The sequence below is a fragment of the Halichondria panicea genome, chromosome 5, assembly GCF_963675165.1.
Source record: "Halichondria panicea chromosome 5, odHalPani1.1, whole genome shotgun sequence".
NCBI lineage: Eukaryota > Metazoa > Porifera > Demospongiae > Suberitida > Halichondriidae > Halichondria > Halichondria panicea.
This window is the reverse complement of record NC_087381.1, coordinates 5,548,014-5,561,543: the sequence shown is the minus strand read 5'-3', so window position 1 is coordinate 5,561,543 and position 13,530 is coordinate 5,548,014. Positions and strand designations below refer to the sequence as shown.

Sequence of the window (13,530 nt, the reverse complement as noted above, 5' to 3'; positions counted from 1 at the left end):
ATGTAATAGTTGTGACACATGCACCAGTGCCACATGGGATATATTGGCTCAGTAGTGGCACAGCACCGTCTGAACTGTGTCATATGGCAGACATTGGCACAGTGTTTCTTCTGATCTCAGGAGTCAATATGCAACAAACATACCATTCATAATTTGAAACTATTTGTTTACCCTGTCATGCTGTCACCCTCCTGTAATCATTCACTTCCAAGTAATACCCTCACTTCCTGTACTCTATGCACTGCATGCCAGTTCAAACATCCCCTGGTAATGCACTGCAGGAAGAAATTAAGTCAGTCGTGGTCGATGTAACTTCCACCATAGATACATGCTTCCATTGATAGTAGATGTAAGTGTGATCCGAGCTAGGGATGCCTTAATAGTACATAATATATAGTTACCCCGTGCGCAGCATGCAGGGTGATTGGTGTGTGTGTGGACACAACATTAATGAGCTGTTTGAGCGAACTAGACACTTTCATGCATGGACTACTCTAGCTGCTAATGAGACAGTATAAGTTGAAATATTATAGTTGAAACTTGTAGGAAATCTTTGAAAACAACAAAAAAACTAAGTCTGATCGATGTAAATTGTAGATATTCATCAATTCACGATTCCCCATAATGTTAAGGTCATTACGGTAAAAAGCAGTTATCTCGTTTTTCCGCTGCAAGTTCAACGCACGGGGGTGAATGCTCTACTAAGCTTCTTATTTGTAAGGCTGTACTAGTAGAAGGCACCAAACATTACGCATAATTACTGTTTTGTGTCCATGAGATTTAGAAGCACTGATTTATAGTATCCTGTGTGTAGAGAGGGTTCTACGAATAGCTGAGGGCTTCTTAATCACATGGACATGCACTACATCAACCACATGTCAAAAGGATTATGTGTACAAGTGTGTGTTGGTGCATTGTTTAATCAGTACGTGGTTTGGGTTAATATTATTGTACCCAAACCAATTAAACAATACACCAACAATGAGTCTATAATTAAGGGATTTGGGGATTTTTATATCCAAAGCATCGACATACTTTAAATTACATGCCCGAACGTAGCGAGGGTGCTATATATACTAGCGGTCTGAGGATCTCAATATCCCGTAGTGACCATTGGACGAGGCCTAAAACTGGTTTATAATATATAGCGCTATATATAAGGCTAAGCATACAGACTAAGATACGCAATTGACAGCACGGATGATGCTATACTGGACAACTAAGCAAAGATAAAGGTCAATGAGCGTGGTTTGTGAACTTGAAGAAAATAGCTTACAAAGAGCCTTTTGATGGCTACAAAATCTGGCCACTCTTTCTGCAATATAATAAATGCCGGTCGGATCTCATCTGATAAGCCATTCTACGGAAGCCCATAGGGGCCATTCAGTTCCACTCTAAGATTCCACTCTAGAATGCACTTCCACTCTGCAATTCCACTCTAGAATGCACTTCCATTCTGAAATTCCATTCTGAAATTCCATTGTGTTATTGTCTCCATCCAGTGTGAAAAATGGCTATAGTGAAGTTGAGAAACTTGTTAATATTTTGAGAGTGCATGGGTATTCTTACAGGCCTGTGTTTTTTATCTTGTTGATCCCTAGCCTCGATCCCAGGCCGAGTTTTAGCTTTTATAACGGTACCGTTAGGTGAACAACGTTGTTTGCCTAACCGTTATAAAAGCGAAAACTCGGCTTGGGATAGTTAATCCCCAACAGCTACTGCTTGTAATAATTATTCTGAAACATATTTAGGACACAATCAAACAACCACTGTTATACGGTGACAGCATTGGGGACATGAATGCTAATGATCTGTCTCCAACACATGCACAAATTGATATAAATGTTACAAATCATCAATAAACGCTAAATTTCTAGCTGCAGTTTTAATGTTCATAGCTACCAGTTCTGTTACCAAGTGCCTGAACATGTACAGACCAGATGATGTCAATTTGACCTTTGCAGTCCTTGACATATACCTCCAGGCTCCACTCTGGTTGAACATCAGAGAGGGCAGAGCTGGTGGGCGGGACTTTATCTTGCATTGAGGACACTATACTCCCATGCACACTCTTTTAATACACTATAATTATGTGTGGGGGGGGGTCAGTTTTGTAATCTCAAAGATGTGTAGCTATAATTATAACGGCTGAATTTCAGTAGCCCTTGCTACAGTCAGAGTGGAAGTGCATTCTAGAGTGGGATCTTAGAGTGGAACTGAATGGCCCCTATGGGCTTCCGTACCATTCCATGGAATGTTTATATCATAATGATATTCATGACCCGTTATGGTTGTTAATTACCAGTACCAGTACCAGTCCATGAAATTCCTGGTATACCAATTGCCACATTGGAACTTGACCAGGTGTTCTGTCTGTAACAAACAGCCTGCTCTCGACACTATAGGCCATTTCAACAAAAAGAATATATTCCTTGCGTTAACTAGAATGCAATTGACCTTTGACCCTTCTCAACCATCATACCCTCTGATGCTGTAATTGTAGGTAATGATCAAAGTGTCAATTTAAGAATAATTATTGTCCAGCTTTATAATTAATATGAGCAGAACGCTTAAAAATAATAATGCTTCTGAGGTGTAAAATTGAGTGTCCTCAATACCGTAAGTTAACTAACACGTCCTCCAACTTTAAAGTCAAACTGTTTAATAACGTAAATGCAACAACCATGATATGCAGAGCCACTAATTTATAAGTTCTATTGTGTTTGCCACCAACATTATATAACGTCCATTCACTGCCAAAACCTCAATGAGACCTGATTACATGGCCGTAATAACCAAGGGGGCTGGGGGGTAGGTTTTCGTACTGCAATTATGTATCTATTAACAACTAAATTAAATTTCGCCTCCGGTGTGGCGGAACACCCCCCTCTCGGACCCACCCTCTGGGCAGCGCAAGAGCCGCCTTGCCAGGAGTTCGCCCCCATTTCTATTTGTGCCCTCCACCATAAAACATCTTACGGCCCTGGATTGGAGCCTCGCTTCGCTAGGAATTAAAAAGGGGCAATATATGATTGATATGAAAACTCAAGCAGCTAGAAATATAACAGCATGCAAATGACTAAAACAATATTCAGCTCAAAAAACTCTCATGTTAGCTAACTACTTTCACTCGTTATAGTATCCGAGTATTGTATACTCAGTTAGCCGTATCTTTTTTTTCTCCCAGTATTGGCGCGGATTGACAGCATTTGCACCTTTTTCTTTTTTTTATTATACGACACCTCACCCGACACCCGACAACGAGTATTAGACTACCACAGCCTACGATGAGCACGATCACCACAATTGTTACCACTATGGCAGCGGCAACATTTACTGTGACTTCTACTTCAGGGGGGTTTATAGTAGTGTCAGTGGTAACTTCTTCCTCTGTTAGAAGCTGATCTATAAAAGAGAGACAATGCATTGCCAATATATAATGATCTAGTTGTGCTCAAGGAAATTGCCTATAATTATGTAATTATACAAAATGACCTCTCGAAATATTAAAATGGACTCAAGCGCACCATTTCCATGCTTCTAGTTTTAATGGCTAGCCGTTTTAACTTCAGAAATCTATAACAAAAGATATTCTATCATTAAATAACTAATCTATCATTGTCATATGAGTGTATCAAATCAAAAGTCAAAGATTCCAATCAGTATTTGATCACACCCACTTTTACCACGTGAATTTTGCACACGCTGGATTGACTGAAAGGCGTGGCCAACACAAGTGATATTCATCGCTATTGGCTAACACCCACTTAAAAATAATGATGCTATTGCGTAACAGGCCAGAACAAAACTGTATAGATAGGCTTGGTTCCCGTCAGCAGAGCTTTGCTCGCGTGCAATCTCTTTTCACTCTTGCAGCTACCAATAGCTAGCGTTCTAGTGCAGAACTAACTGCTAAGTAGACTATAGCAACACTCGGTAAACAAGTTTGGCTACGTGCTCTTCTGAAAAGGCTGCAATGGCATTCCAAGTAAGCAAAACTAGGCATAAGGCTTGAGAACGAAGCATTACCGTACTTATTTAAATAATTCCACAGCCAGAGGTCGTTTCTTTTGGAGGTTGAAAATTATGTTGAAGTCCTGGTGTCGCATATTTAGAGGGTGGCATCTATAATTGGAGGTTACTCTACTATATCCTAGATTGTTTCTTGCGGCCTGGAATCGAGGCTGTAGTTTGACCTCGATCTACGCGACATAAAAAAATAATTGTCAATGCTGCAGTTGCTTCTTTTTGAGGTCAGAAAATTTGAAAAGATCGAGGGTATCGCATATTTGGAGGGTCGCGGCTTTAAATCGAATAAGTGCGGTATTCCACGAATTAAAATCCAAGAAAACATGACTAGAAGCCTATATATAGAAACTCTTACTTGCACTTCATTGATCCTTGAGAAGCTGTAGCAGTCTACACAGATCGACACACACACACACAAACACACTACCTTATACCTCGCTTGCGCATGCGCACCGAGGCATAATTAGTGCAATTTATAGTGATTTTTCAACGTTTTGTGTGTATATTGTATATAGCTATAATTATAGTAATATGGCTTACCATTGGTAGATACAGTAAATATGTTGGTATCGTTTTCACCGACAATAGTTGTAAACACAGTGACATTAGCAACAAAACTGCAGTTGACAGCATTGTCCCCCAATGAAGGAATAATGTTTATGGCCTCAAAAGAATTGGATGTGGCTGAAACTTCAATTCTCAACTGATAAATGGCCTCATTTGGTGCTGTGGTTTCTGTTGACGCGTACAAAACGATATCCCCTTCTTGTACAGAGAGATTAAATGACACGCCACATTCAGAAATGGTAAATTCCCATCGGACTTGCTCCCCACGTTCCAGTTCACCATTGTTGGTGGTGTTTCTTGGAACAGTTGCTGCGACTATACGTACAGATTTGGGTAATAATGTCATTAATTTTGCTCTGCATGCTATGAACTCAAACAAAATGGGGTCTTACTTGTGTTGCAAATCTGTTCCTCTTGAACACTCTGAATACACAACAACTGTGAGAAGTCAGCAGAACTGAAAATGTACTGCTCTTGACTGGCAATGGCTACCAAATCTTTTCTCTGGACATTTGACCCGACTCCGATTGCAAACACATTAATAGGTGGAGAGGCAGCCCTCAAAGCAGCCGAAGCTTCAGCAACTGATGAATAGCCACAGTCGTTAGTGTTTACTGTAGACTGCCCATCAGTTAAGACCATGGCCACTCTAAACACACTGGGATCCGTACGACCTTCAGTTGAGAAAACTCGGAGAAGTCGACAGAGAGCATCTGGTATGTTAGTACCTCCTTGCCGACTATATGGAAGATCTGCCACAGCATTTCTCAAGGATGTAGCATTGCTGCAGGTGTCTAGACTAAATTGCTCCTGGGCAGTAGTGCCAAATGTGATCACACCTACTCGATTGTTATTCGGTCCAATTTGCAAACTGTCCACATATTGAATAACAAATTCTCTCACCCGGTTAAAGTTGGCCTCCCCAACATTTCCAGATTCCTCCAGGACCATCACAATGTCGTTGACAACTCGACAGGCTGTAAATGATAAGACGCGCGCATTCATTGATTAGTATATAATTATGCATGCATGCATGTAAAGCCATGCTGCAGATCTAAATTTAACATGCTGTCAGGCAATCATGCTTCGAAAAACCTGCATTTTATTTACTATGTAATATAGCGGAGGACTATACATTAATTGTATCTATTTCATAACATGTTTCCCAATGCAGTGTAAAGTTCAAACAGGGTGTATAATTATGGTCAGACTCTGACAGTTATAGATAAACTGTCTTGCCATTTATTTGGCACACATCAGGGGTGTAGAGCCAGGATTAGATTCTCAATGTCCTCAAGCACATGTATTATAGTGGCACAATACATGACAACAATATGTAGCTACCCACATTCAATTTTAGCATATCAACACTGCATGCATGCATGTACATTGTGCACACAAGACTACAGTAAACTCTCGCTATTCCGAGTACGGCCATCTCCATAATTATACCGGCCATTTGGTTTGGCACAGATTGCTATAGCTAGCTTGCTTTCCATATAATATTTACTTGCTGCCCCAAACTAGGTTTTCAACGTACAGCCAAATATGACGTTTTGGGTGTGGTTTGGCAGATAAAATTTGATTACACTTAAATAGAGAGCAAAATGATTCAATACCCTTTATTATCATCTAAATAGAACCGCAAAATGAACCATTATAGATTCGAGGTAAAGTCGTTTTTTAGCCGCGGCTATTTTCTGAAATACAGCCACCTCGTGATCGCTATTCCGGCCAAGCTGCACTGCGCCCCAAGGGTGACCGGATTAACGCTACTGTATACAGATTCCTAACTTCAATTCGCCAATCAAACAGCTAGAGCGGGTGCCCTTTTGTATGTGTGCTGCATGTGTATCACAGAGAATGCATGCTTATAATTATCTAAACTTACGGTTTCTTTTTGCTAAGATGTTAACATATTCGATAAATGTCTCCTCCGAGTCAGCCTTATTACAAGTATAAATGCCACGGTAGACTCGGTAGTGTGTCTTCCAGTAAGCAGCCTGTCCTGGTATATCACACGGAATAGGTTCCGTATCAGAAACGTTTAAAAGAAACAGTCTCGCTGCTATTCCCGAATAGAGGGGAATCCTCAAATCCCTCCACTGCACACTTGGCCAATCAATGTCAAACGCCTCTCTTATGGCGTCATGTCTCTCAACATTCAGTGCACTATTTGCTTGAGTGGTTAAAAACTTATCTTCATCCACCTGCCATATGCCTCCATTGTAGCCAGGTCGATACGTATCCGTGTCAGTTCCATCTCTCGATTCAACAAAAGCAATTCGCCTCAGAAGTTGTCGATCAAAATCGAGTACAGCTTGGATTCTATTCACTGCTGCTCTGACTACATCGGACCCAGATGCTTCTCTTTGCAAGGTCAAGTCCACTCCCTGAGCAGTCAGTAGACGGAGCAATGCACTGAGAGTAATCAGCACACTGAAAGCAGCAGTCTTCATTGATATATTGATTAAGTTAACAAGTGATGTGGCGACTAAAATTAATGTTGACAGTGCAGAAAGTGATGCATGATGGCCACTATAGGGAAGTATCCCTCAGAAAATCATGTACACAGCACAAGGAAACTATAATTATGCCCTCAAACCCATGCACACACACATAAGGAAACTAGGCCACCAGAAAGAAAATTATACCCACACACACAAGGAAAGTTTAACCTCAAACCCACACAAAGTAGGAAACTCTAACCTCAGAAATGTACTCTCATAAAACAAGGCTCAATATCGTGAAATGTCAAAAGGATATATGACTGTGTACAAGTATGTGTTGGTGCATTGTTTAGCATAACATTGTATACCCAACTAGGCCCTGATAAATTATGCTCAGAATAATTTTAGCATAATAGATCTTAGCCTCGATTCCAGCCGCGAAGATCGAGGCTAAATAGATCTAGGTGTCTAAAGATATCAATGTTCATTTTTGGGAAATCAATTTTTGCATAACGAATGTTCTCATAGCAAAAAGTGGCTGAAGGGGAGTACTGATTAGGCCAAGCCAACTTAATAACATGTTTCACGACTTTCATTAGCAATTTATAGACCAGCTAGGCCTGTAAAAAAAAAAGTATGAATCTCATTAAAAATGAAGGGAGAGTGGGTGTTTAGGCTGTTAGAGAAATTGTTAGGCTTCCCAAACCACACTGGTAAGTTGTGGTCACAAAAAAGCCTTATAAGGGTGTTTTTTTACAAAAAGAGACCTGCTTGCATCCGTGAAGCATGTAATTAAGTTGGCTTGGCTTTATAGTGAATATTATGGATCAGTTCAAGTCGGCAAGATAACACTGAGAACCATGCATGATCATATTAATTATGTCATGTGTCAGTCATGCATGTGCTGTGTTTATGCCTACGTCTTAATTTCGTCAATAATTATTATGTCACATTTTTTGGGAATAATTACATTTTTATGAGAATAATCAGGGAATAATCGGATTTTTTATGAGAATAATAGGTACATTTTTCAAAAATAATGTAAAATAATGGGGAAAAAAAAGCATAATTTATCAGGGCCTAACCTAAACCAATGCATGCACCAACAATGAGTCCAATTAAGGGATTTGAGACCCGAAGCATAGACATACTTTAAATTACATGGAACGTAGCGAGGGGGCTATATAAACTAATGGTCTGATGATCTCAAAATCCCATTGTGACCATTGGACGAGGCTATATATACCGGACAACTAAGCAATGAGAAAGATCAATGAGCGTGGTTTGCGAGCTTGAAGACTTACAAAAAACTTGGAAAGCACAGCGCATCTGTGTAGGAGACGACATGACATGTTGTTCAACTAGCCATTTGAAGGCTACAAAATCTGGCCACTCTTTCTGCAGTATAATAATGGTATTATAGTCTACTTTGAGACTATAATTATTGTTTTTCGGTGTAACTATAATCAAAGAACCGGCTCAGTTTATCTAAACGTAGTGATATAGGAGTCTGGACTGTACGAATGTGAAAGACAGTTTACCCACCTGCCTGTTGAGAGCAGGGGAGGGGAGGGACGTACGAGGAAGAAAAAACAATACAGATATCAACAAAAGTCATGGAAAAAGTGATATTGACCAAATAAACTTATGTAAAAGCCGTTTTTTATACTACAGTGGAATCTCAGTTAACAACTACCTCCGAATAAAGGCCAGCTGCTATATATAACGGCCAGGCACCCAGGTCCCAAATGAACAGTTTGTATACAAAACAACCTCTCAACAAAGGCCACCTCTGTATAAAGGCCAAAACATTGTTCACCAAAGGTGTCCGTTATAGAGGGGTTCCACTGTATACACATGCACAGAGGTGGATTTTGAAAAGATAGGTGGTGCATGCCATTGACGCACAGTGCAGTGCAGGTCAGTTGGATTTGGTCTTGTATATAGAGCTATATACTCTTGAAGAGAGTAATAAGAGCTTGAGCTGCACCATGCTTGTCAGATCTCCTTTGATAAGCCATTCCATGGAATGTTTATATCATAACGATTTCATGACCCGTTATGGTTGTTAATTACCAGTCCATGAAATTCCTGGTATACCAATTGCCACATTGGAACTTGACCAGGCGTTCTGTCTGTAACAAGCAGCCTGTTCTCGACGCTATAGGCCATTTCAACAAAAGGAATACCTTTCGTTAATTAAAATGCAAAAATATGAATTGATAGTTGACCCTTGAAATTGTGCAGACTGATCAAATAATCATACCTGAACATTAATTTTGTTGGCGGTTTTTGTTTAACCATGCGCACAGTTAATTGTGCCAGCTATAGGCCGAGGCGGGTGACCCTTCTCTACCATCATACTAATTGTACCCCTCTGATGCCAGTAAAAATGTTACGAATTGTCAATTTATTGCATATAATAATTATGAGCAGAACACTTAATGCTTCTGAGGTGTAAAATTGAACTGCATAGAGTGTCCTCAATACCATAGCTAACACGTCCTCCAACTTTGAAGTCAAACTGTTCAAGTAACGTAAATGCAACAACCAGAGCCACTAAGTTCTAATGTGTCTGCCACTAATGTTATAACGTCCATGCACTGCCAAAATCTCAACGTGACCTGATTACTCGGCCGTAATAACCAAGGGGGCTGGGGGGCAGGTTTTCATACTGCAATTATGTATCTAAACTATGTTAACAACTATGAGAACATTAAATTAAGTTTCACCAGCGCAAGAGCCGCCTTGCCCAGGAGTTCGCCCCCATTTCTATTTGTGCCTCCACCATAAAACATTTTCTTACAGCCCTGGATTAGAGCCTCGCTTCGTTAGGAATTAAAAAGGGGCTGGCAGCATGAAATTGATATGAAAACTCAAGAAGCAAAAACAGCATGCAAATGAACAAAGTCTAAAATGCTCAAAATACTCTCATGTTAGCTAACTACTTTTTCACTTGTTATAGTATCCAAGTATTGTACTCAGTCAGTCGTATCTTTTTTTTATCCAAAAACGCACTCGTTTCAGTATCGGATTGACAACTTTTTTTCTTACGATCCTTCACTCCACACACGACAACGAGTATTAGAATACAACAGCATACAATGAGCAGGATCACCACAATTGGTACCACTATGGCCGTGTTTAGATTGACTGTGACTACTACTTCAGGGGGGTTTATAGTAGTGTCAGTGATGACTTCTTCCTCGGTTAGAAGCTGATCTATAATAAAGAGAGACAATGCAATATAATAATGATCTAGTTGTGCTCAAGGAAATTGCCTATATATAGTTATAGGATGAATCCAAGGTTTCTATGGGATTATGAGACCCCGAGGGCCTGAGGCTGTAGCGCCCCCGAGTGCAGCGAAGGCGCTACTAAGGGCCTGAGGGTCTCATAATCCCATAGTGACCGTTGGATGAGGCCTATAACTGATTTAGAATAGTGCTAAGCAAGCTAAGCTATATTAACACAAAGAATACTTGGATGAGAGACTTGGATGAGGCAATACTTTAATCTCATTGGAGATAAGATGCCTCACATCGATCGCGTATACACCTTCCTCATTTCCTCACTAAGTACGATGTGTACCTCAGGATGAAGAGGGAGCTCATGGCTGGAGGAATCCCAGTTGTAAAAGTTTCTACCTTTTACCGCTTTTGGAAAGAAGATTTTTCGAAGGTGCTCATTCCCAGTGTAAGTATTCTATAATTATACTATAACCATATCAACTATACCAATTTACAGCAAATTAAAGCGCTTTCAGCAAGTGTGATATTTGCACTAAGTTTGACCAGGAAAGAATGAAGAGTGGATTTAAGGAGGAGTATGATCAACATCTACAGATTGTTCAGTAAGTGACTCTGCAAGCCTTTACCTTATATTCAAGTACAGATTACATTTACACGCAATTAATTCTTTGCCTTTAGTCAGACAGCAATAAAATGTACGTAACTCACAATTATGCATTTTATTCCATCTTGCTATTATTATTATGGTGACAGGCAAGGAAGGCGGAAGTATTATGGTCATCGGGAGAAATCTAGAACAAATCCACAGCACAGTGTTACCCTCATCATTGATGGCATGGATCAGCACAAGACCAATCTTCCTCACCTCGCAAAGATCTCAAAGTCTGTGCAGGGATTGCTTCCTCTCAGAACACGTCACTGGAGTGCTAGTACACACCCGGGCATGCACCTCATGGAAAGTTAGCTCACGTCTACATTGACATACTGCAATTCCCTCATGACTGCAACGTTACAATTCATGTGCTACTCAAATCCTTGATTGCTTTAGATCATCTCCCACCAGTTCTGAACATCCAACTGGACAATACAACAAAAGAAAACCAAAACAAGTTCTTCCTGGGGTTTTGTGCATTGTTGGTAGAACGGAAGATATTCACTAAGGTATCATTATTATAGCATTGTAATAATTATTACATAGCAACTGCATGCACTGCCCTGCCCTAATGACTACAATTATAATCATTCATGCACACATTGTCAATGCATGGTTGCCCATGCATGCATATGACACTGTATACATTGTGCTATAATAGGTGCTGGTAAACTTCCTACCTGTTGGTCATAAATATACCCATGAGGACATTGACCAGCTTTTACATAATGATTATTGCATGTATAATTGTACAGATCTCCAAAAGCAGATTACACAGTCAAGCAAACCTACCCCAACGGTTGAGGTACTCAATACTATTTCTGATGTGAGGTCGTGGCTGGAACCTTGTATTGACGGACTAAACGGTCACTCTCTTCCACATTGCTTCAAATTCTTTTAGAAGATGGGAAAGCTGTGATATATTTTCAGCATTGGAGCAGTGATGCTTGGTGCAATGCTGATGTAGCAGTGAAATGATGTAGCAGTGAAACTACTTCTAAGTAAGTCTGCATGTAATATATAACGATTTGTCAGTGATCATAATAAATACCGTACAAGCACATGCATACTACATTATGTATGGCAACACACTTTGTGTTAGGGTGTATGCAGTTGCTAATAGCGGTTTTTTACAGACGCTGATGTTCGTTATATTGTACAGCTCTCTAGGCCCTGATAATACACCCATTCGATACTTGAATTCTTGAAAAATGTGCCTATTACGCTCATAAAAATTTGGATTTTACACTATAATAGCGTAACATTTTGAGTATTAATTTTCGCTGATTCGTGCATTTTACTGTAAGGATCTTTACCAAAAATACACCTCAACTTTACATGCAAAATGTTTACTGCAGGAGATTCCATGTGGCATTCCAAATAGAGTTCACCTGTCTGACAACAAGATAGACCTGCCGCACACGTCTACACATAGATATTCCAAAGTTTTAGTCTTGGATCTCTGATGATGCTCGTATTTGGTGGGAGCAATTTGAATTTGGAATTACCCCCTGGCCCTTGCTACATCTCCAAGAAGGTGAGCAAACTTTCATTTCAATCAGAATTATATACGTAACACCATTATACTTTAATAATTATTACACAGTTTGTCAACTGGCCCAACTCCCAGCCTCAGGATCAGCAGATATGAGCTGTGATGCGCCTCAGAATACCCAGCTTCAAGCTCTATTTGCTGCAGAGAATGAAGAGTGCAATGTAAGCAATAATTATACGACAGTTCAGCACACCTATTGCACCTTCCCTAAATATACTAAATTTAGGTCACTTTGCATAATTCTTCAACTTAGGTATACGTAATGCATAAGTATATACACACAATTCCTAAATTTAGGTCACATGTGTGCATACAAAAAAATTATACCATCCCTAACTGAGCAGGCTTCCTAAATTTAGGTTGCTTTGCTTCACATGGTATCTACCTTCAAATTCGATGTCATACAGGTGTACACTGGGGCCTACCGAAAGCAATCACGGACAGATGTTAGGGAGGTGCAGGATTTAGCAGGTCTCAAGATTGATCAGTTGCTGGCAGCCAGAAGCTGTCCAAGCAGTAACATCGAGCCATGGATTGCTCAAGTTCGATCGATCTCAGATTCAGAGGTATAGAATTGTCTGGATGGAAGGGAAATACAACAGCAAATGGATAGTGGCAAGAAGACAGGATCCAGAAAACAAGAAGAAGCGAATTGAGTGGGAAGATTCAGTCACGAAATCCTCAATACTCTTGTATGATTTCCAGTTACGTCCACCAGTCATCTACGTAAAAAGACAATAAAACATTTAAAGAGTGTATACCAAGAGCTAAAGCAAAGTAACACCTAATGTTGTGTATATTTCATGTTTATTGTGATACAAAATATATCTCTGTTAGCTTCTTCAAATCTAGTATGCTAAACAGAGTCAATAAAAACAAGTTAACACAATCATGGAATACAACAATAACATAACAATGCAGATAAGATTTACAAATAGACAAAAAATCAAACAATTTTTGTTTAATAATTCTATTCTGATCCTGCAAAAGAGAAAGGGAGCTTTTGACAGTGAATGTGTTTGTACA

The 13,530-nt window shown here is 39.8% G+C and overlaps 1 protein-coding gene and 1 long non-coding RNA gene across 2 annotated transcripts; one reads left to right on the top strand and one right to left on the bottom strand.

The window, feature by feature from the left end:
- Positions 1-3,022: 3,022 nt before the first annotated feature.
- On the bottom strand, positions 3,023-7,091 carry LOC135335971 (uncharacterized). Its single transcript, XM_064531713.1, has 4 exons — positions 6,488-7,091; positions 4,989-5,573; positions 4,570-4,911; positions 3,023-3,405 (listed from the first exon to the last, which is right to left on the bottom strand). The coding sequence occupies exons 1-4, from the start codon at positions 7,053-7,055 to the stop codon at positions 3,158-3,160; spliced, it is 1,743 nt and encodes a 580-aa protein (XP_064387783.1). The 5' UTR covers positions 7,056-7,091; the 3' UTR covers positions 3,023-3,157.
- A 5,252-nt stretch (positions 7,092-12,343) lies between these two features.
- Positions 12,344-13,289, top strand: LOC135336149 (uncharacterized). Its single transcript, XR_010394766.1, has 3 exons — positions 12,344-12,486; positions 12,556-12,665; positions 12,912-13,289. It is a non-coding gene; the product is annotated as an uncharacterized LOC135336149 (long non-coding RNA).
- The last annotated feature ends 241 nt before the right edge of the window (positions 13,290-13,530 follow it).